The sequence below is a fragment of the Raphanus sativus genome, unplaced genomic scaffold (assembly GCF_000801105.2).
Source record: "Raphanus sativus cultivar WK10039 unplaced genomic scaffold, ASM80110v3 Scaffold1504, whole genome shotgun sequence".
NCBI classification, from domain to species: Eukaryota; Viridiplantae; Streptophyta; class Magnoliopsida; order Brassicales; family Brassicaceae; genus Raphanus; species Raphanus sativus.
Genome location: NW_026616814.1, coordinates 1 through 21,659, shown reverse-complemented (window position 1 = coordinate 21,659; position 21,659 = coordinate 1). Strand labels below are relative to the sequence as shown.

At 35.8% G+C, this 21,659-nt stretch overlaps 5 protein-coding genes and 1 pseudogene across 5 annotated transcripts; 2 read left to right on the top strand and 4 right to left on the bottom strand.

Moving 5' to 3' along the window:
• Positions 1-252: 252 nt before the first annotated feature.
• LOC108826073 (uncharacterized) lies at positions 253-1,020 on the top strand (annotated as a pseudogene).
• Positions 1,021-11,359: 10,339 nt separating this feature from the next.
• On the bottom strand, positions 11,360-12,663 carry LOC108826136 (uncharacterized). Its single transcript, XM_018599509.2, has 4 exons — positions 12,564-12,663; positions 12,009-12,097; positions 11,804-11,901; positions 11,360-11,680 (listed from the first exon to the last, which is right to left on the bottom strand). Exons 1-4 carry the CDS (start codon positions 12,571-12,573, stop codon positions 11,581-11,583), a joined length of 297 nt encoding a protein of 98 aa, XP_018455011.1. The 5' UTR covers positions 12,574-12,663; the 3' UTR covers positions 11,360-11,580.
• A 507-nt stretch (positions 12,664-13,170) lies between these two features.
• LOC130504339 (60S ribosomal protein L10-3-like) lies at positions 13,171-14,420 on the bottom strand. The gene is made up of 4 exons (XM_056998955.1): positions 14,263-14,420; positions 13,634-14,135; positions 13,487-13,568; positions 13,171-13,399 (listed from the first exon to the last, which is right to left on the bottom strand). Exons 1-4 carry the CDS (start codon positions 14,270-14,272, stop codon positions 13,328-13,330), a joined length of 666 nt encoding a protein of 221 aa, XP_056854935.1. The 5' UTR covers positions 14,273-14,420; the 3' UTR covers positions 13,171-13,327.
• A 685-nt stretch (positions 14,421-15,105) lies between these two features.
• LOC108824492 (delta-aminolevulinic acid dehydratase 1, chloroplastic) lies at positions 15,106-17,757 on the bottom strand. The gene is made up of 12 exons (XM_018597930.2): positions 17,661-17,757; positions 17,191-17,493; positions 16,892-17,003; positions 16,728-16,801; positions 16,565-16,633; positions 16,398-16,481; positions 16,234-16,303; positions 15,980-16,157; positions 15,829-15,900; positions 15,666-15,747; positions 15,511-15,588; positions 15,106-15,415 (listed from the first exon to the last, which is right to left on the bottom strand). Exons 2-12 carry the CDS (start codon positions 17,482-17,484, stop codon positions 15,248-15,250), a joined length of 1,281 nt encoding a protein of 426 aa, XP_018453432.2. The 5' UTR covers positions 17,485-17,493; positions 17,661-17,757; the 3' UTR covers positions 15,106-15,247.
• Positions 17,758-17,919: 162 nt separating this feature from the next.
• Positions 17,920-19,216, top strand: LOC130504338 (40S ribosomal protein S23-like). Its single transcript, XM_056998954.1, has 4 exons — positions 17,920-18,056; positions 18,427-18,582; positions 18,685-18,811; positions 18,920-19,216. Exons 1-4 carry the CDS (start codon positions 18,052-18,054, stop codon positions 19,058-19,060), a joined length of 429 nt encoding a protein of 142 aa, XP_056854934.1. The 5' UTR covers positions 17,920-18,051; the 3' UTR covers positions 19,061-19,216.
• Positions 19,217-19,241: 25 nt separating this feature from the next.
• On the bottom strand, positions 19,242-20,956 carry LOC130504337 (HVA22-like protein c). Its single transcript, XM_056998953.1, has 5 exons — positions 20,767-20,956; positions 20,485-20,511; positions 20,004-20,126; positions 19,615-19,873; positions 19,242-19,532 (listed from the first exon to the last, which is right to left on the bottom strand). Exons 1-5 carry the CDS (start codon positions 20,832-20,834, stop codon positions 19,443-19,445), a joined length of 567 nt encoding a protein of 188 aa, XP_056854933.1. The 5' UTR covers positions 20,835-20,956; the 3' UTR covers positions 19,242-19,442.
• Positions 20,957-21,659: the final 703 nt, after the last annotated feature.

Sequence of the window (21,659 nt, the reverse complement as noted above, 5' to 3'; positions counted from 1 at the left end):
ATGTAAAAGGATCACATCTCTCTCCTGACATGCACGAACCAAATAAAGTAACTAAATATGTTTTTCTTTTTTTTTGACAAAAAAGTACTATATGTTTTAAACACATTTCGTTAAAAGATAGAAACCTCACTTTGACCACAACCTTTCTCTATATAATCCTTTTAGTCTCCTCCTCTCTCATCAAATCACACGATTCAAAAGCTAGAACAAACCTTTCAATAGTAACATCTCTCTCTCAAAACTCCCCACAAAATGGCAGAAACAGCAATATCAACGCTATTGAAACGCAAAGAGACGAGCAAGAAACAGAAACCAAGCCCGCGAAGATTCAAAAGACAAAAGGCTTCTTCATCTTCTACCTCGTACAATGAAGTTCAATGTCTCTTAGATAATGTAGAAGCACAGAATGAAGCAGACAGTGAACTAACTTCCCTAATCACACACACTTCAGCAAGAAATCTCAACCGAGAGCAAAACGCTGCTGTTTTTGAGAATCCTCCCTCTCTCTTATTCTTCTCGCTCCTCTTCGTCGTCTTCGTGCGTTCCAAAGGAAGAAGAATACGAAATCGACAAAGAGAAAGAGAGAGTGATGAAGCATCTTTTAGAAGCTTCCGACGACGAACTCGGGATACCTAACACTAAAACTGAGAGGAGTAATTATGAGATAGTTAACAGTGAGACTAATCAGGATTACATAAATGGGTTTAGTTTATTAGATGGGTTTGGTGATGGGCTTTGGAGCTTGAGGATGAAGTTGCTAACTATTATATCGTTGCTGCAGTCTCAACTGTTCATGTAAATGTCCAAAAGAGAAAAATAGGGAAGCATAAAAAGAGATGTTGGGTAGAAATAGAAAGGAAATTAAAGAAGGATATATGATGAAGAATAGAAAAAGAGAAGAGCTGAATATTTTCTTTTATTTTTCATCATTGCATTTTTTTTATTTTCCTTCCATGTGAATTTGACAGGTCTTCTTTGATTCTTTTAGCTCTTTCTTTAGTTGGTTCATAACATTTCTAAGGGGACTAATGATAATGATACTTTGTTGTTTCTATCTTAAAATTGTTTGTTACGTTATTAAAAGACATCGACCCATCTAACCTATTAAAACTGAAGTACAAGTTGGAAATAACCCTAAATTTTTTTCAATAATTACATACCTATGCTTAGATTATTTTTTTTAATAAAAAATCAAAATAAAACAAACTGTTGAGTCATTAATTTTCATGGAGTTAATATAGGAAACCAATTAAACAGTTATACCAAAAAAAGCTAATATAGGAAACTATTATTCTCGAGAGTATTTACCAAACCAATTAAACACATTTATACCAAAATAATAGAATTGTTCACTGATCCAACTTAACTTCAGGAAACTATTTTTTTCGACAGTATTTACCAAACCTCATGATTAATTGGTTTACACCCTTATAAAAATTAACACCAAATGTCCACCCACGTAACTCTTCTTTTTCACAAATATATGTTTTGCATTTTAAAAATGTTTATCAAATTTATTATTCTTTATATGTGTTTAAAAGCATTAAATAGATATACAACTCAAATTTTAGGTTACCCATATTATAAAATATCCTCCACGCATTTTTCAAAATCATAACTAATAATTTTATTGTTACAAAATTTTGCTATTTATTTAAAATCATAAATAACAACATAATCAGTTTTTATGACAAAAATATTTAAAAATATTCCATATTTATTAAAACTCAATCATTTGTTAGTTAAATCATAATCTTTCTATATATTTGGACTAAACTATTTTCAATAATCTATGCTATCTTTTTCTGACAACTCTATGCTATCAATATTCTAAATGAAACCATATACGATAGATTAGCATTTAGATAATACATCTATAATCTAGCTAAACAAAAAATATTATATTCACAGTAATATCATCAATACTATTGATTTATGCAGACAACTAAATATAGGAAACATAGACCTCAACTATTTCAACTGATTCATTACATATGTTATAACATTTATACAAAAAATACTTATAAAAACGTAAAAGTAAATATCCGTGAGATCTCACGGATCAACCACAACATATATGTTTAACTTATAAATATATGAATATCATTTATATAAAACAAAAATTAACTTACAAATTAAAAATAAATACCGCTCGGACGAGCGGGTCAAGCTCTAATTAACAATTATAATTGAAATAATTAAGTAAGAATACAATCATATTCAAGTGGCCTTTACCGGTCCCATTTCGGACCCCATTGTGTTCCATGACTTCATCTCGTTCTTCAAAGAAATTCCTCCAAATATTCGTGTTAAGTTTTTAATAATTCTGTTTTTACATAAGCATTTAATAAGTTCATTGATCACCTACCATGTGGTATGTATAAAGATCTCCACATTATGAATAAAAATAAAATTTATTAATTTTCTTGATAGCTTTTACATTTATATGTAAAACGAAAACATCTATTATGTTCGTTGTACCTTAACTTTGCTGATAATTATATATAACGCTACATCTACTATTTGGCGTACATCAGTTGTCACGTGTTTCGGATTTTAGTATTTGGCGATAGTGCATCAAATAGAGGATCATTTCTCCCAAAAATAAAATTTGCTCAATGAAATCTATTCAATTTGAACGAAGATTGAAGCATGTTGGGAAAATCTCACCACACAAATTCACTGAAGCACTTTCTGATGCACTTGTCGTAGTACGTTAGAAAGTATGATTTGTAGATCTATGGAGAACAGAAGAAGAACACGGAAAAACATAGAAGATAGACACCAGTATTGATATCCAGGGTTCACCTAAACGTGGTTACGTCCCTGGGGCCTGGCAATGAGGCAATTCACTATATCTCAAGTACAAAGACATAGCACCTCTCTCTCTCTCTCACAAGCCACAAGCCGGCTTGCTTGGTCATTTTTGGACCTTTCGGACCTTGCCCAGGTTAAGAGAAGAGTGCACACGAGCTCCTCTTATATAGTAGGAGTTTATTACATTAACCTAGTTGGATTAGGACATTCACCCCTTTCCATAAACCTATTAGGAAATATTCCAAAATACTTACACTTCCATATCTCCATGAAAGTAATATTTCCAGGAACCTATCACCTGAATAAAGTGATATTTCCTTTCCTAATATGAGTCCTTGTCTTAGTTTAAGTTATGCGATCTTGTTTGATTTCCATCACCAACCTGACGAAGTCCTGAAGTATTCGCTGACGTAGTTCCGAGGTAGTCTCTGACGTAGTCTCGAATCCCAACAAACTCCACCTTGATGACATCAAACATGATCCACTACTTAGGTTAAGCAAACTCGTGCTTTGCCAGATGAAGTCGATGCTCCTCGACCATCCCAAGAAATTTAACAGCTTTCTCAAACTCAGGAACCACCTTGGTTACAATATCAGCAGGATCCCTTGAAGTATTAACTTCTACACACTTGCATCACCTTGAGCGATATCCTTGATGAAGTACACCTTCTCTGACGTGCTTAGCCTTCTCACGATCCACATTGTTCTTTACTGGAAACAATGAACGTTGAGAGTCACACGATATCACCACCGTGTCTTGCTTGAATCCAAGCTCTTACACTAAGTCACTTTTAACCACATTCCTTCTATGACACCTCCTACCAGCGCCACTACTATGACACCTCCAACCAGCGCCATACACTCTGCTTTAGTCGTTGACAGAGTCACTACAGTTTGTAGTCTTGATCTCCAGCTGATTGTATTCCCACCAGCCTTGTAAACATAATTCGAGATCAACAATCTTTTGTCCAAAACAGGAGGCAAATATCCGAATCACAAAATCCTTCAACTATAAACACTTCATTCTTCTCTGAAGCATAGTCTGATCTTGTGTTCCCGTGAAGTATCTCAACTCCCACGCAGTCCAATGAACCATTCTAGGCTTACTCATAAACCTTCTAACCAACCCATATAATAGATCACTCCTTGTACATGGAATATCATCCATTCATCTCTGCTTCATCATCTACTACAGCAGACGCTCAGAAGTGTACACCAGCAGGTGTTGACACACTCCTCTTATGAAGTAGAGACACGTGATCTTCTCTTCCATCAAGCTGAAATCCTTCTGGTTGCTTCATGTAAATCCATTCTTCAAATACTCCATGAAGAAAGGCTGGTTTACACCAAGTTGCTCAAAGTCAAAGTTCTATGTAGCATAAAACCTCACAGATACATGTCTCACGATGGGTGAAAACACATCTTGATAATCAATTCCCTTTCTCTGAGAATATCCCTTTGCAACTTAACCAAACCTCGAATCCAGGCTTCTCAACACCAGTTGTACCAGACTCCAATTTAACACATCCACTTGCAGCCAATCGCTTCACGCTTCTCAGGCCTTCTCACAAGCTTTTAGGTTTGGTTCTTATCCAGTGAAGTCATCTCTTCACCCCCATGATTCATCCCATTGACCAATTATTTTTGCTGCTTATCGCTCCATGATTGTCTCGAGGTTCTTCAACACATACCTCATCAGCTACATATAGCATAAAACCTGTTACATCCTTGGATTCAGAGTACTGTGCAGGTGGCACTGTTCTTCTTCATACTCTGTCCATTCCTAACTGACATCCTTCAAGACTTTCACCTTGCTCAACATCTGCATCAACAGCTATGTCAGCTGTTTTCGTCAACAGCTCCACCTGAAGTCTCAACTTCCGGTCTGATGCAGCGTCACCTTGTTCAACATCTACGTCAGCAACTATATCAGCCGTTTCGTCAACAGCTCCACCTGAAGTCTCAACTTCTGGTCTGACGTAGTGTCCTCATCAATAATATAAAACCGTGGATTACAGTATTATAACCACCCTCCTAAAACAAGGACCACCTAAACCAGTGATTCTTCAACCTTCCAGCAAAAATACTCAATACCCATCTTGCACCGCCGTCTGTACCAACGGAACACGCCGCTTAACTCCCTTGGTTAAGAAGACTTTCGACAACAAGATCACGTGGTACCATTCGCAAGGTCACCTTGAGGATAACATCCACACCAGACTTGAAGTTACATTTGGAGATCCACACACAAAACCGCATGTACATACCTGAGAGCTTTACATGTATCATGTTTCCCAAAACTCTCACAGAACTCCAAAACTCCAATCGTCCTCCTTATCGATCACCCCCTTCTAGGGCAAGAATCTGTAGATTCTTCATACTCATGTGCTCAAGACGTCTATGCCACAAGACTGTATCATCCATAGATGGTTTCTTTCTGCCACTGCTATATATTTCACCTGATGCAGTTTCTCCATCTAACAGGTACAATGACTGAGACACAGTTCCTTGAAGAGCTAGCTTACCATGCTTGTAAAACTTAGTCTTCCCACGTCTGTCACTATGCTCAAAGCTTAATAAACCGAGATTCCAGTGTCTTAACCGAGCCTCCATAAGCTTTGTTGATTGTACGAATCCATTGCACTCCTACCGCGCAAACATTACCAAGAAGTACTTTCCTTGAAGTCAGCTCTTGAACCATGTGAAAACAATCCCTCCTACACGTCCTGTAGTAAGAACATCCAGAACCAATCACCCACTTATCATGACGCTGCGTATCTGTTACCGATAGTGCATCACCCTCTGGACCAGGATCTATCACACCCACTACTTCAGCTTCTTTGTCATACTTCTTCTTTGTAACATAACAGTTATTCCTGGTGTTCCCCTGCTTCTCGCAGAACCAGCAGGTAATTCTAGATCCTGAGCTTGATCTAGAACCGACCATATCAATCCTCACAAGATCTTTTTCTCAGACTCGCCTCTAGCATAATATCCTTCACCATCATCATGTGAAACCCTAGAGGTTTAAAGATCTTGATCTTTAGACCTTGCAGCACCGTCACCTCTTACAACGACAAAACATCCTTGCCGTACTTAAGCGTTTCCTTGAGAGAGCCGAACTGTGAAGGTAGCAGATTCAAATAACAGAATCGTCTTTGCACCTCCTCTGACACAGTTACATTCACGCTTGACAGGTAAGACACCATCTTCCAGAAGCCATTGATCTTCTCATACTCCGAGTATCAACCATCTTGAAGATATATGATATGTGATGCAAGTGAATTATATCCAGTAGAGTCTTGGAAAGAAATAACATCTCCAGCATAGACCATGAAGAAGCCGTTGAAGTACACAACTCGTTCTTCCTTAACACATGATCTCCCACACTGAGACTGATCAGATTCATCACCGTCTCTGATCTTCCAAGCCTTCCAGCTTCCTCTTTCACCAACCGCTCCCTGTAAACATCCTCGTCTTCATCTTTCTTCATCGCTGAGACAGAAGGTGACCCGGACTCTTCTACTACATCCTTTAAACAAGGACAGACAGATGCGTAAGCATCCTCTTCTTCCACAATGAGAAATCTCCCTTCCCATCGAACCGCTCCACCTCAATTCTTACTTTAGTAGACATTGAGAACACCACCTAAAGCTCTGATACCACTTTGTTGGGAAAACTCACCACACAAACTCACTGAAGCACTTTCTGATGCACTTGTCGTAGTACGTTAGAAAGTATGAATTTGTAGATCTATGGAGAACAGAAGAAGAACACGGAATAAACATAGAAGATAGACACCAGTATTGATATCCCAGGGTTCACCTAAACGTGGTTACGTCCCTGGGGCCTGGCAATGAGGCAATTCACTATAATCTCAAGTACAAAGACATAGCACCTCTCTCTCTCTCTCACAAGCCACAAGCCGGCTTGCTTGGTCACTTTTGGACCTTTCGGACCTTGCCAGGTTATAGAGAAGAGTGCACACGAGCTCCTCTTATATAGTAGGAGTTTATTACATTAACCTAGTTGGATTAGGACATTCACCCCTTTCCATAAACCTATTAGGAAATATTCCAAAATACTTACAACTTCCATATCTCCATGAAAGTAATATTTCCAGGAACCTATCACCTTGAATAAAGTGATATTTCCTTTTCCTAATATGATGTCCTTGTCTTGGTTTAAGTTATGCGATCTTGTTTGATTTCCATCACCAAATCCTGACGAAGTCTCTGAAGTATTTGCTGACGTAGTTCCTGAGGTAGTCTCTGAAGTAGTCTCGAATCCCAACAAAGCATGATTTAAATTTATTTGAAATAGAAGAAAATAACAAACATATCAACCTAAACTTTTTTGGCTTTTGTTAAGTTAATAGTTAATACTATGAAATTTTGGTCGATGCATCTGAGCATCCCTACCTTATTAGTGGAAGAGCTTATATCAACCAAGTTCTATATCTTGTTTTTAGCGACTCTAGCTCTCTACACAAGTTTTTATTATCTTTACACAAAAGAAATTAAAAGGAATTTATAAGTGAATAACTAAAAACTTTCTCTTTTACAAAAAAATATTTAAAACTTCGCTGCCGTTATGACAACTGCAAGCTTTACCACAATCTTACTGAAAACTGCATAGAACCACAATTAAAAAAAAAGGGTCTAGTGTTACAAAAAAAAAACGAAAAAAAAGTCCAAAGAAACATGTCCATCAAGACTGAAAACAACTCGCCTTGATCATCAATAATCTTTAAAAGGTTGATTAGTAGTAAAATAGTAAAATAGTTGATTTTACCACAAATACTTTATTTAATTTTAGAAATTTGACTTTCACATTATTTTTATTATATTATTTAGTTTATATAGAATATGTTAAATAATTTGTATTTGATTTTTAAAAAACTGCGTGAAAGTAATCGGTTTTTCTTGTAAAGTATTACGTTGTTGAAACAATCAACGCTTATAAAGTCCATGCATGCTTATATATTCGATTTCGATCAAAGGCGACAATTTTGAAAAGTTGGATTGTATTATATAGTTTAGATCTAAATCAAAGAAGGGGAATATCAACTTGACTTTGGCTTTGAAGCTGTCGTTTGTGACTTTGGCATAAACCAAACAAGTATTTAATGTGAACTGAAGCAGGCTTTGCATTTATAAAATAATATCTGAAACTAAAATGTATGGCGTTTTTCATTTTGGCCTTAACCGGCTAATTAGGTGTAGATATATTTTTTGGGTTGGAATTAGATGATTATTTGCAAAATCTAAAACTACGTGGTTTCTTTTCTTGAAACAATTAGAATCTTCTAGACTATATTTGAGAAGTGATTTTTTAAATTTTGCTTACATGTCATCTCTACAAAGACTCTCACCAAAAAAATTATGACATGGCACACTTTAATAGATGACATGGCTTGTAAATAAGATGATATGGCTTGTGAATACCTAAATCCCTAAAATTATTTCTAGAATATAACATGGCACACTTTAAAATATGACATGGCTCATGTTTAACGTGATTAGGCAAAATCAAACCTCGGAACCCTAATATGTTTACTCGTGATTACATCTATATAATCATCATATGTTTGACGGACAAGAAAACCTATTCAACAGAGACTAAATAGTTTAAAATTGCCAAAGTATTTCTTGCACCCTGTTCTATTGAAGTTATTTGATACACATGGCCAACACATGAAAAGTTTGACTACAAGATACAGTAAGTTCACGTTTCAACATGTTTCAACGCTGCATCAAATTTTTTTAACTAAATAATCATTTTATTTTATAAAGAAGTTTAGGGCTGGGCATCAGTACTCGATACCCGCCTTATACTTGTGACTTGATCCGTATTCGCCTTGAAAAGGCAAGTACTTGACATTGGCAAGGCAAGTAAGAAGGCAAAGAAGTTCACTACTTGCAAGAACAAGGCAAGTATCAAGGATCGTTAAGGTTTTTGGTATTTGCCTCGTTACTCGTTACTTGCTATATAAATAATATTTTTACTTACAAAATAATATTTGTCTTTCATTTTTACTACAATAATATCAATATTATCTTAATATACTAGACAACCTGTTATTGGATAAGATAATAAAACTCATTTTTCTTTAAAAGAATCAAAAATCCACATTTACCGTTAGTTTTGCCAATATATAGAGCATCAAAATAAAAAGGAGCATAAAAAAACGAGAAAATGAGTTTTATGTGGGTTTTTAATATTTCAAACGTTTATTTTCATTTTTGTCTACTTCTTCGAGAGCTCATATGATTTTTAGATGTTAAATTTGAAATATGTGTATCTTTTTGTATGTAATTGTATGTTTATCTTACAAGTAATGAGAGACAATTATTTAATTTGGCAAGTAACAAGGCAAATCAAATAATTTGCAAGTATCAATTTTTTTTTGCAAGTACTTGGTAAGACAAGTACCCGTTACAAGCAAGTCAAATACAAGTAATAAATGGAATTACTTGAACAAGTCAAGTCAAATAACAAGTATCCAAAAATTGGCAAGTAATTGCCCCGCGCCCAGGAGTGAAGAAGTTATGCACATAGCATAATGAGACATCTTCAAAGCATAGAAACATCAGAATCTTATGTGTTGATGGAAGAAAGACTCTCACAAAAAAAAACAAGTTACATCATGAATTTTATTCGAAAACGAAGTGAAGTTGTATGAATATAACAATATTATTATGAGAGAAGACCATTTTGTCAATCTCCTTGATGATTAAGATAAATCCAAATTTTTGGTATGGATAGAGAATAACAAGTTACATCATGAAGCAAAAAATTTAGAGATGTATGAGTTTCCAAAAATGTATTAGTTACCTATGTATGTAACTTTCTAATGCTTTTCGCTTCATTTTCTAATATTTTTTTAAATAAACCATAATTTGATAATATTATGAAAATATATGCACATTTAAATGATAAGTAAAATTATTTTGATTTTACTTAACTATAATAAAAATAATTATAGTTAGTTTGAATTTGAAAAAATGTATATAACTCAATATATTCACAACATGAGTGACTCGAATAATCCAACTTATATCTAAAATCATATATTTAACAACAACAACAATATATAATTTAATGATAATAATTTATTTTCTTAATGTAATTATAGAATGACTCAAAACATATTTACAAATGAAAATAAAATATTAACCAACTGTTACAATTTAGTTATTTGTAAAATTTATATATATGCATGAGACTATAGAGTATTACTATTAATATTTTATGTAATTTAGAATAAATACACTTTAGTTTGTTATTTATTTATTATAAGCAAAATATATCTTAAGTTATATATAATCTTCCTCAAATATATTTACATATCTAAGACAACAACCAACGTAAATGCAAATAAGAAAATTATCATAATTTTAATATGTTTGATATAAAAATATATAATGAATTTAGAGAAATAGGTGCAATCCAATATACTCAAATGATAACTAAATCGACTGTAAAAACAACAAAATATACTAAATATAACATATTTAATAATACGTCTAATTAAAGTAATATAATATTATAATATAAATTATGCATAAAATTATAATTAATTTTAAATTAAAAGTAAATAACAATTAATTATATAGTATATTTATTTTATAAATATTTATCCGTGCATGAGCACGGAAAAATCACCTAGTAATATCATAAAATAGCATATATTGTCGGGTAAATAAATATGATAATTGGTAGGAACAAAGCGAGGTTTAGAATTCTTTTAGAAAAGCAATAATTGAACAAACTTATTCGTTATTTCCTATAAATCATTTTGCAATTGATAGGATAGAACTTTACCATCTAGTACTATTTAAGACTTCAGATATTTCTTCGGATTCAAATCTTTTGGGGATTTTAAATTATTCTTCAATTGAAATGTAACCTTTGGATCATATGAGATAATATTTAAAATTATTATTGATGACTAAATTTAAAAATTTATCGAAGAATTAAATAGTTCTTCATCTTTATTGGATAATAGGAGAAAAAGAGAAGCCTGTATGTGAAGATATGAAGTAGAAAAAGATGGAGTCGGATGATTATCAAAGTTAATATGAAAGGTGTCTCATGTTTTGGATAGAGATTACAACAAGCATGTTATACGAGAATGTATGGAATAGATAACGATATAACAGATGGATCGTACTTTTTGATTTCTTAAGTGATAAAAGGTTTTGGATCACAATGGATGATAGCTGAACACAAGATTATATAAGACCGAAAAAAACAATAGAAAAATTAGCGAATCAATCTATCTTGCAAAATGAGTTAGAAAGCATCATGTTATTAACTTTTATCATCATGTTCAGCTTAAAAATGTATTTGTTGTATGTATGAAATCTGATACTTTGTTAATCTTCTGTTGATATTAATAAAACCAAAGTGTTATAAAAAAAGATATAACATGAGCAAAAAATATTCCATAAGCCTAAGAACTAATATTCGTTGGCCCAAAGAGGCATCAGACGCATATGGGCCAACAACGATATTTTATACTCCTTTTGCTTTGGTATGATTCTATAATAATGGGAATGCTTTTAGTTCACACAAAAATCACAGATACGTATACCATCATCTGTAACGATGAGAAATGGTGAAAGCTGAAAAACAGTGTGTATGAATAGTTTGGTTTTATGAGGAAGTAATGTTCTAACCTATACTTTTGAAGATGTGACTCGAGTAGAATCAATGACAAATCACAAAAAAAAAGAGGTTCGAAGTTTGGTCCAGTCTTCAATGTTCGATACTTTCTTTATTCTTATCTTCAGTGGAATCCAATTCTTTAACACCACTAAATCCAAGTTCAGACATATCCTGCTTTGCCATCAAGTTCCTGTAGAATAAGCAATAAGTCTCAGGATTTAACTCCTAACCCCAACGCTACCTTAAAAACGTTTTTAAATCCTAAAGCTTAGGAGAAGTAGATAAAACTGAAAGGGAGTAAAAAGGGACTCACTTGGCCATTCGACACTGGAGATATTTCTTGGAGAGATGTCTGCATTGCTCAGATTTGTTACCTGAAGACTTGAGACAGCCTAGATATTCTTTCTTCTCCTAAAAAGGAAAAAAAAAAACAGAATGCTAAGTGAATAACTGAGAGATAATAACGAAAGATAAATTAAACGGAGACCAAAGAGAAAGGCCGTTGTTAAAAGTGATACCGCATCACATTCGTGTAAGTGATCCAGAGGGAAAATGCCCTTTTCTGGAGGGATAGGTCTCAATCCTCTGTTTCCTCCAAATGCTCCACCTAACCACCACACAGAAGAAAATTAATCAACAGGAGCGTTACAACGAGTCTCAGATCGAGAGTTTGATTCTCATTTAGTGGCAAAATGAAACAATTCATTTTTACATGTCTGTAAGGTCTAAAGAAAGGTCAACTCAAAGGAAGGCTTAATAACTGTGTGAATACAAAACCTTCAATCTAGGGTTTTAGCAGAACTAAGCATTATAAGCAAATGCATCACAGTTCTCTTGTCTCCTCCCCAACACATAACCGCAGATTATAACTAAATCTGATTAACCAGGCAGTGATTGGTTACATAAAAGCTAGCAAGCTACAAATTGCACAAAGATACCTCATAAGTCATAAATCTAGTATGCACAGATTCCTAAAACCAGCATATGCTTAGATAAATCATCTTCACTTCTTTGATTCTAGAGAAATCAAAGCAAGAAAAAAAAGAATAACGAGGAGAAGAGAAGAGACAGACCTGTACTCATGTCGACACTTTGAATGGATTCGCCTCTCTGTTTGTTTCTCGATCGGTGTAGTGTTCAATTCAGAAAACGAAAACACTCTTTGAGGTTTTGATGCTGAAAAGTCAGGAGCTATACAAGGGTCAATTGCTAAAACAGCACTTGTCAGTCCTGTTTAGGGTCAGGCCCAAGATGGCCCATATCTTCAATGTTATGATTTTGGTAGTTACTTGATCCATTTTATGGCCCAGTGGATTAACTTTTCGATCGAACTCGATCAAACGACAACGTAATGGATAAGATCATAGTTATCGAGACACAAACGGGTGATGGCGGAAATCAACGTACTGATGAAGGAGAATAGAGATGTCAGTTTGTGTGTAGAGTTCATATAATGAGCGATTTACTCATCACAAAACATGAGTGGGTTGTTTTGTAAAGCATACAGATTTAAACGCACGCATTATGGTTTTTCTATCTTCTGAGCTGAGTTACTCAACTCAAGTCTTACTAGTGAGTTTATCAATTATCAAAGAAGATGATTCTATGTAAATTATGAGAACGTAAGATGAACAACTTAACGAAACGAGAAGTGGACAAGGAACTTGATAAACTTGAGTATAAAAAAACATAATCCATAAACTGAACTTAAAGCAATTGTCATAGCAAAATGAAACCATAATAGGATCCTTGTTACAACGAAAACAAAACAAAACAAAAAGATATTCAGAAACTAGATGATGATGATAGGTTCTACAACCAAAAATCATCTCCATCCTTAATCGCTGGTGGCTGAAATGAAGGCGCTTCCAGGTTGACGGTTAGCCAAACGACCATGGTTCGACAGAAACTGCACAACCCAAAGAAACACAATTACAAATCACGAAAGAAAAACAAACAAACAACACACAAAACAAAAAGAAAAGAAAAAACAAACCTTGGCATTGACACCATCAGGAACAATCCTCTTCGACTGTCTCAACCTCGTGTAGTCAGCACGGTTAAACTTAGTGAATCCCCTAAACACATCAAATGTACACGTAAGCAATCTCTTCAAAACACAAGAAAGAGTATAAAGACATACCACTTCCTGCTAACAATGATCTTCTGACGACCAGGGAACTTAAACTTAGCCCTCCTAAGAGCCTCCTGAGCATGAGCCCCATGGTTATCCTTACACCTCACAGACAAAAGCACCTGCCCAATCGCAACCCTAGCGCAAGTCCCCAACGCCTTCCCGAACGCACCTCTCATACCAGTCTGAAGCCTATCAGCTCCGGCGCACGAAAGCATCTTGTTGATACGCAAAACATGGAAAGGATGAACCCTAATCCTCAGATGGAAGGCGTCTTTCCCGGCGGATTTGACCATGTACTTGTTGCAGGCGATACGAGCGGCCTCGAGGGCTTCGCTGGAGACGTTCTCCTTCTCCCAGGAGACGAGGTGGACGCAGAAGGGGAACTCGTCGACTCCCTTTTTCTTCATCCCGACGTCGTAGATTCGGATCTTCGGGTCGGGGACACCACGGCAGTAGCGGGATTTCGGGTAGGGTTTGCCCTTGATCTGACGGTAGCATCTCGCTGGTCCTGTTAAACACACATTTCAAAATCGATTGGAAACGAATCTAATCAGAGAGACTAGGGAAACAGATACGGATTCAAGGATCTAAGATTGAGCTAATATTCGAATTGAGAATTGAAAGAGAAGACTTACTTCGTCCCATCTTGTTGGTTTGGTTCGGCGGTAGTGATGAAAAAACCCTAGAAATGTTGTTTTTATAGGAGGGACGATGAGGAAACCCTAGAACTTAGCAGACGTAAGTGATTAGCTTGAAGGCCCATTGGACTTTTTGATACGTCTTTGACTTGGACGTTAAGATCCAATGTAGACACGAGTTTTGTTTCGTCTTTACCGTTTTTTTTTATTTTATTCGTCGCCAAACTTGTTGTCAATGTGTGTGTGTGTTTCCTTCTTTTTTTTTGGTCGGCATTGTGTGTGTTTACACTAAGGGTTGATAAATCATAAATCCATCCTCATCAATAACACATTTGATGTTTTGTATTATAGTTTAAATTATTGTAAGACTAATATATTATTTGTACACATTCATCAAAATTAAAATCAAAAGGGTTCACTCTTATGACATTATTTAACTTGTTTTAACTAAAGATAAAGTTCAGTTAGGATGGGCAGAAAACCAAACCTATAAGTTAAACGGTACCATATTTATTTCTTACATAACCTAATTGATTCATATTTTATTCAATCTGAATGGTTTGGTTTAGTTTTAAACTGAACCAAACCAATAACCCGGATAGTTTGGTTTGATTCAGTTACCTGTTTTTGCGAGCTTGTGAAACGAAGCAAATAAATAACTCGTGTAGGGATCAAATTAATTGATAAAAAAAAAAACATTTATAAACCATGTCGATTGCTAACTGAAAATGCACAGTAACAAGTACTTCAGCAAGCAAAAAAATAATATAAGAGCCAACCTTACAAAACTCAGAACAATGCTTCTAAATAGAAATCAATGAGGAACACATTTGTGATACAAAGAAACATGACCAAACAAAGTTGGATCAGGACATGAGATTTGCAAGGGAAAAGTAGTACAAGGCAAAAAATCATGATTGCTCAAATGGTTAATACTCAAATGCAAACCAGTAAACTCTCTTATCTCTCTCTGTCTCTTCTACTACCGCCTCTGGTTGCATAGGTAAGTAGCAGCTTGAAGAGCAAAGTAGGTGAGGATGATGTCAGCACCAGCTCTGCGTAAGCACATGAGCGACTCCATCATCACTTTCTCCTCATCGATCATCTTCAGGACTCCCCCAGCTTTGATCATCGAGTACTCCCCAGACACCTGAAGATCCATCATGGAAAGTGATCAAACTCAACAAAAAAAAAACTGAGAGACAGACTGATAGTGTTGATGGTAAAGATGAGGATAGTACTTACTTGGTATGCAGCAATAGGCAAGGGAGATTTGTCCCTGAGAAGCCGAATGATGTCCAAATATGGGAGACCTGGCTTCACCTGTAAACCAAACACTCCATGTTGTTACCAAACTCTTCACATGTTTTACTGAAGACTGATCAAATGAGATTTCTTACCAGGAGAATGTCGGCTCCTTCAGCCTCATCTTCACGAGCCTCAATCAAAGCCTCTCTATAATTAGCCGGGTTCATCTGATAACTTTTGTCCAAAAAGAACCCAAAATTTGTTAAATATACAAACAAAGATGCAAACTTGACAAACAGATTGTTTGCTACTCACGTTTTCTTGTCCCCAAAACGTGGGTTTGAGTCCAAAGCTTCACGGAAGGGGCCGTAGAACGAACTTGCGTACCTGTTGGTTTGGTTCATACACCGGAGTTATCAGACAGAACAAACAAAGTAAAAATGCTCCAAAAAAAAAGGGTCCATACTTTGCGGTGTAAGACATGATGGAGACGTTCTGAAAGCCTTCAGCATCTAGAGCTGCACGGATCGCGCCTACTCGACCATCCATCATATCACTCGGACTAACAACATCCGCTCCAGCTCGGGCCTGAGAAACAGCTTGCTTACATAGCTGATGAACAGTTTCATCGTTCATTATTACACCTACATGAGATAAAAATATGTATCACAGCTCCGATTAAAGACATAACAGAAGAACGCTAGGTTAAAGAATACTTACCATCTTCTCTGACTATACCATCGTGACCATCAGATGAGTAGGGATCCAGAGCAACATCAGTGTAGATAATCTAAGAGATAAAAACAAAAGAACATTGATTACCAAGATTATCCTATATTTTCATCTCCAGTTATATCTAACAAACTAAGATTTACAGATCTTACAAGATCAGGATACTTGTCTTTGAGAAGACGAATAGTTCGAGGCACAAGACCATTGTCATTGTATGCCTCGTCTCCTGTCGGATTCTACAAAATGAAAGCCATATACCATAAGAGTTCAATAAACAGGTCAAGAACATATGTATGCGTATAGAAGAGAAGTATGAAACCTTCAAAGCCTCGGGGACTTTGGGAAACAACACGATGCTGTTGACACCAACAGCTCTAGCCTTTGCAACCTGTTTGCAAAAAGAAAACTCATTTTAATTATTTCTCCTCCCAAAGAACTAACATATAAAAGGAAGCAAAATCAAAACACAGAGGAGGCCAAACCTCTTGTAAAAGGCCATGCCTCCAGCCAAGCCTGTAGCAACCGGGCATAGCTCCAATAGGCGTGTCCTCCTCACCTGCCAGACTCCAAAAACACACATAAGAATTTCTTAAGACAATAGAGACCAGAGACAATGTGTCAGATAAAACAAGAGAAAGAAAGCAACCTTCATGAATGAAAAGTGGGTAGACAAAATTAGCAGGGGAGATGTCAGTTTCCTGGAAAGCAGCTCTCACTGTAGGAGAAGCACGGTTACGCCGTGGCCTTCTGTTTAGATTCTGAAACCCACAAGTTACATTCAGAAGAACTAAAACCAAAAACTCTCTTAAAGCTTCAAACTTTAAGCTAAACAGAGTGTTCATCACATTAAGACATAACAACAATGTAATGGTTTCTAACGTAAACCAAAAGGTAATTAATGTAAGAATCATATGTAAGGAACCTACGGGGGATTCGAATACTCACGAGAGGCTGAATAACCGGCGTACCAGCCGGAGCAACCGGTTTAGGTGGAACCGGAGGAGCTTCAGGAACGTTGCCTGCAGCAACGTCTGCTTCACACTCAGCGTCGCTCCTTCCAAGCTTCTTGGCGTGTCCGTTGCTGGCTCTCACGACAAGAGAGCGTCGCTGAGAAGTTGCAACCGGAAGAGAAGCGACTCGGACTTGATTCACATTCGATCTGAGACCGACGTAGCTCTTGCAATCGATTACTTTGATCGACGGGAAGCTGCAAGAGGCATTGAATAGCGTCGTCGCCATGATTAGAATCTGCAACAACAGATTGAGAAACCCATCAGCTGAATTCAGTAAAGTTGGAGCCTTTCGAAGAGAAGAAGATTATTAAAAAGCAAAGATCGAAGCTTTGACTAAACAGAGTAACGTGTGAAGTCAAAAAAGATCAAAGCAAAGATGAAACGGAGAAAGTGTTAACGAACCTCTGATGCGAAGAAGTTGGTGAGGAGAAGAAGAGCAAATGAGAAAGATAAGTTTGGATGATCGTCGTCGTTGACGAAATTGACAAAGAAGATAGATAGAGACGTAACATTCACGCGCTTTGCCTGCGAGTATACGAGTTCGTGAAGTGAAAATGGAGCCGGGCCTGTAATAAAATTAAACTGGGTCTGATGGGCCTGTATTTGATTGTGAAACGGCCCACTGGTAGATAGCTTGGTGCCAAAGTCTCTTTTTCTGTGTGTTTATTATAAATGAGAAGCCGCACTAGCAACTCTGTTTAGGGTTTTCAGCAGCTGCAAAGTTTTTTTATCTCATATTGTTTGCGTGTTGCAAAAGCATCGTTGCTGTCAATCTTCTTCTCCATCCACAAACATGGGGTACTGTTTGTTCTTTTAGTGTTTCTATTGATTTTTTTTTTTGTTATTGTAATTTCTAGTTTATCATTGAATTATATAGAAGATTCTGCATCAGTGCGTGTTTGTTTATGGAGATGTATGTTGATTGCTTGTTTTCTTGGTTTGAGAAATTTTAATCTAAAGATATAAGAGTTAATAAGGAGATTTAGTGTGTTAAGTTTGATGATTGGATTGTGTGTAAGTTTTATGAAAGCTTTCTATTTTATGATAATATAAACTTGAATTTGGTTATTTTGTGTGTGGAGTCATGAATCATGCTGAGATGAAGATTTGATATATATTTTTCTGGTCTTTTTGATGTTGCATTCTATGGTGTGATGATATGATACAGAAAGACAAGGGGTATGGTATCTGCACGTGTTCAAAAAGTGCATAGGAAAAAACAGAGGTGGTCAGACAAGAGCTACAAGAAGGCTCACCTAGGAAATGAATGGAATAAGCCTTTGGCTGGATCTTCTCACGCCAAAGGAATCGTCCTTGAGCTCATGTAAGAGCTATCTATATAAAAAGGAACATTTATTTATCTGCTTTATTTTTATTTTTTAGTATTGATGATCGAGTGAGAGTCTTTGTGGTTTGATTATTCCAGAGGAATGGAGGCTAAGCAGCCAAACTCTGCTATCCGTAAGTGTGTTAGAGTACAGCTTGTCAAGAATGGAAAGAAAGTTACTGCTTTTGTCCCCAACGATGGTTGTTTGAACCTCATTGAGCCAAATGTAAAGTCTAATAATAATTATAAAAAAAAAGACTTTGTAACCAATTATGAATTCTTTTTTTTTGTCAAAGGTTGAAATCATTTTTTTTTTGTGTTATGATGTTTGTAGGACGAGGTGTTGATCTCTGGATTTGGGCGTAAGGGTCATGCTGTTGGAGATATTCCTGGAGTAAGGTACAAGGTCGTCAAGGTTGCTGGTGTTTCACTCTCTGCTCTCTACAAGGGCAAGAAGGAGAAGCCAAGGTCTTAAACATAACCTTCAAAGCTTTTGAATTTTGTTTTGACGTCTAAGCACTTTTCAGTATTTTAGTTCTTTTTGTTTTAAAAAGAACTCTTTGTGTTCTGTTCTACTTTGAGATTCAAGAACTTATATGAGCATTTGGGTTTAGTTTATTCGACCTTATGATATGTCATTGGCTTTTCTTTAAAACTATAAAATGGCAGATTTCTATTACTAATACAAAACATGTTAACACCTACATAAGGATGATACTCAGACATAATCCTGACAATTATTAAAGTCAATAGAGATAAACAAAAGTCACACAGCCCAGCTTACAAACTGAATAATGTAACCAAACAGTTTTATGATCAGATCAGTGACCGATCAAAACGACCAGAACTTGGTAAACTTAGTACCTATAATCATCATCAAAGATCATGTAGTTATTGCTTCCTCCTCCTCCTCCTCCTCCTCTCCTCCCTCTTTCATAACTATCCTTCTGCATCATAAAAACCACATTCATTAAACATTTAAACATAAACAACCAACCATACGACATGTTTATTTATTTTGAATTTTACCCTGACGATCATTCGTTCAAATGCGTCGGTGCCGTGTTTCTCCATGTACTTCTCAGCAGCAGTGAGGATATCGTCGTCGTCACGTTTCGGAAAGAAGTTGAGCTTCTTCTGAGGAACGTACCAAATATTGGTGGAAGCTCTTTGAGGGTTCATGTAGAATGGCCTGATGAAATGTCTGTAGACATGTTCTGCTCCGTTAAACTGTGGCAGCACTAGCCAGCATATCCCCACCAGCTTCAAGAACGGCCATATCGGAAACCTTTATTAGAAGTAGAGATTTGATTATTTATTATATGACCGAAGTTTGTAAGCACAAGCTAAATGGTTTGCACTAGCATAAAAATAGTGTGCTCGACAAATAATAATAATAGTAACGTTACAGAACTAACAATTCGAGAAGTTTGGAGAAAATGAGTTCGAAGAGGGAGATGATTGCGTAGAGAACCCAGTATGTGAGCCATTGCTCGTCTTCTGCTAATGATTTTGTCTCTATTGCTTTCACTGATGCATACCTGTTAATTTTTTGCCACCATAATTAATTATTCTAACACATTATCTAATATACTAATAAAGTAGTTAAACACTCCAAAAGCATACTGCCTCGTGCTTTGGATTCTAAGTGCTCATGTCATATCAATCTGGATGAAAGATTAGCTTTAAAATGAGTTTTACTATCAATTAAAAAAATCTATTACCTCAATTAACACACAAAATTAGCTTAAAAGGGAGTGTTGCTATCAATTAAATCTTTTAGTTACCCATCTAACACAGAAAATTAGCTTAAATGTGAGTTTTGCTATCAATTTAATCTTTTAATTACCCCAGTTAATTAGTAACACACTAAATTATATGGAGAGAGATTTCACTTACAGAGGGTAGACGAGAGCGACCAATGGGCTGCATAAACAGAAATAAAGCAAGTTTAAACTTTCAAATAAAATTTAAACACAGAACTAAACTCTATAAATCAGTAAAAAAAAAACTAAAGATGGTTTTCTCTTTCAAACTGGATCAAGAACATAGACAATGTAGTTGAACTCAGTAGAAATGAAAAACTAAGGAAACAAGATACGATCTAATTAACAATCTTAAAAGAAAACAAGATAAAGATCTGTAAAGACAAGAGAAGTGGAAAGAGTCAAAGAGACATACAGAGCAAGAACATCGAAGTTCTTGATGAGAACTTGAAGAACATTGTCATCTCCAGAATGAGAAGGCATTACTAGCTACTCTCCAGTTTCTTCCTTAATTTCCAAATCTTTCTCCTTTTTATTTTTCTTCTCTCTTTTCTCACAGTGTAGAAGTGGAATGGAGGCCAGCTTTTACCTTGGACTTTTATGACCACTCCTTTTTTTCATGGACAATTGTTTATTTCTAAACACATTTATAAGAATTTTACTTGAGCATGACTCGAGTTTCTACTCGGTAAATTTAAAAGAGAGTTAAATGAGGAGGGTCATATGAGATAAGATTATGCGTTCAGATGTCCGGCTAAACTCTACTTGACTGTTTTCTCAGCTTAAATTAATAATTGGGCTTTATGAACCCCCCCCCCCCCCCCACGTTTTCTCTATAGGCCTTATCAATCAATGGGCGATGGAGGGAGGAAGCATCATGCAATCTGGGCCTGAGCAAATGCAGAACCCATTATCTTAACATCACATGAAATTGATAAAAGAAAAGCTAACCTCTCTTAAACATTTCGGCCTGAGTTCAACAAATAATGCATATCACTTTTGTCAAGAACCAATATATATCCTAAAGTAAACGATGTAGTTTTCTATCAGATGCAGATCCAGTGAATTAGAAGAGTTAATTTCTTTGTACATTTTTAGTCTCCTTTCCTCTTCGTCAATCTTTTTTTCAACCCAAAGATGGAAGAGATATGCTCATTAGCATCTGGTGCCCAGGCACTTCAAACAGCCATGCTACGCATCTTTGTCCCATCAAATCCAAAACAAGATAGATGATAAATTACATCAATAGTTTGGTTCGGTTTTAATTGGACTCGGTTTTGTTAACGATTTTTATCATTGATTTTGTAT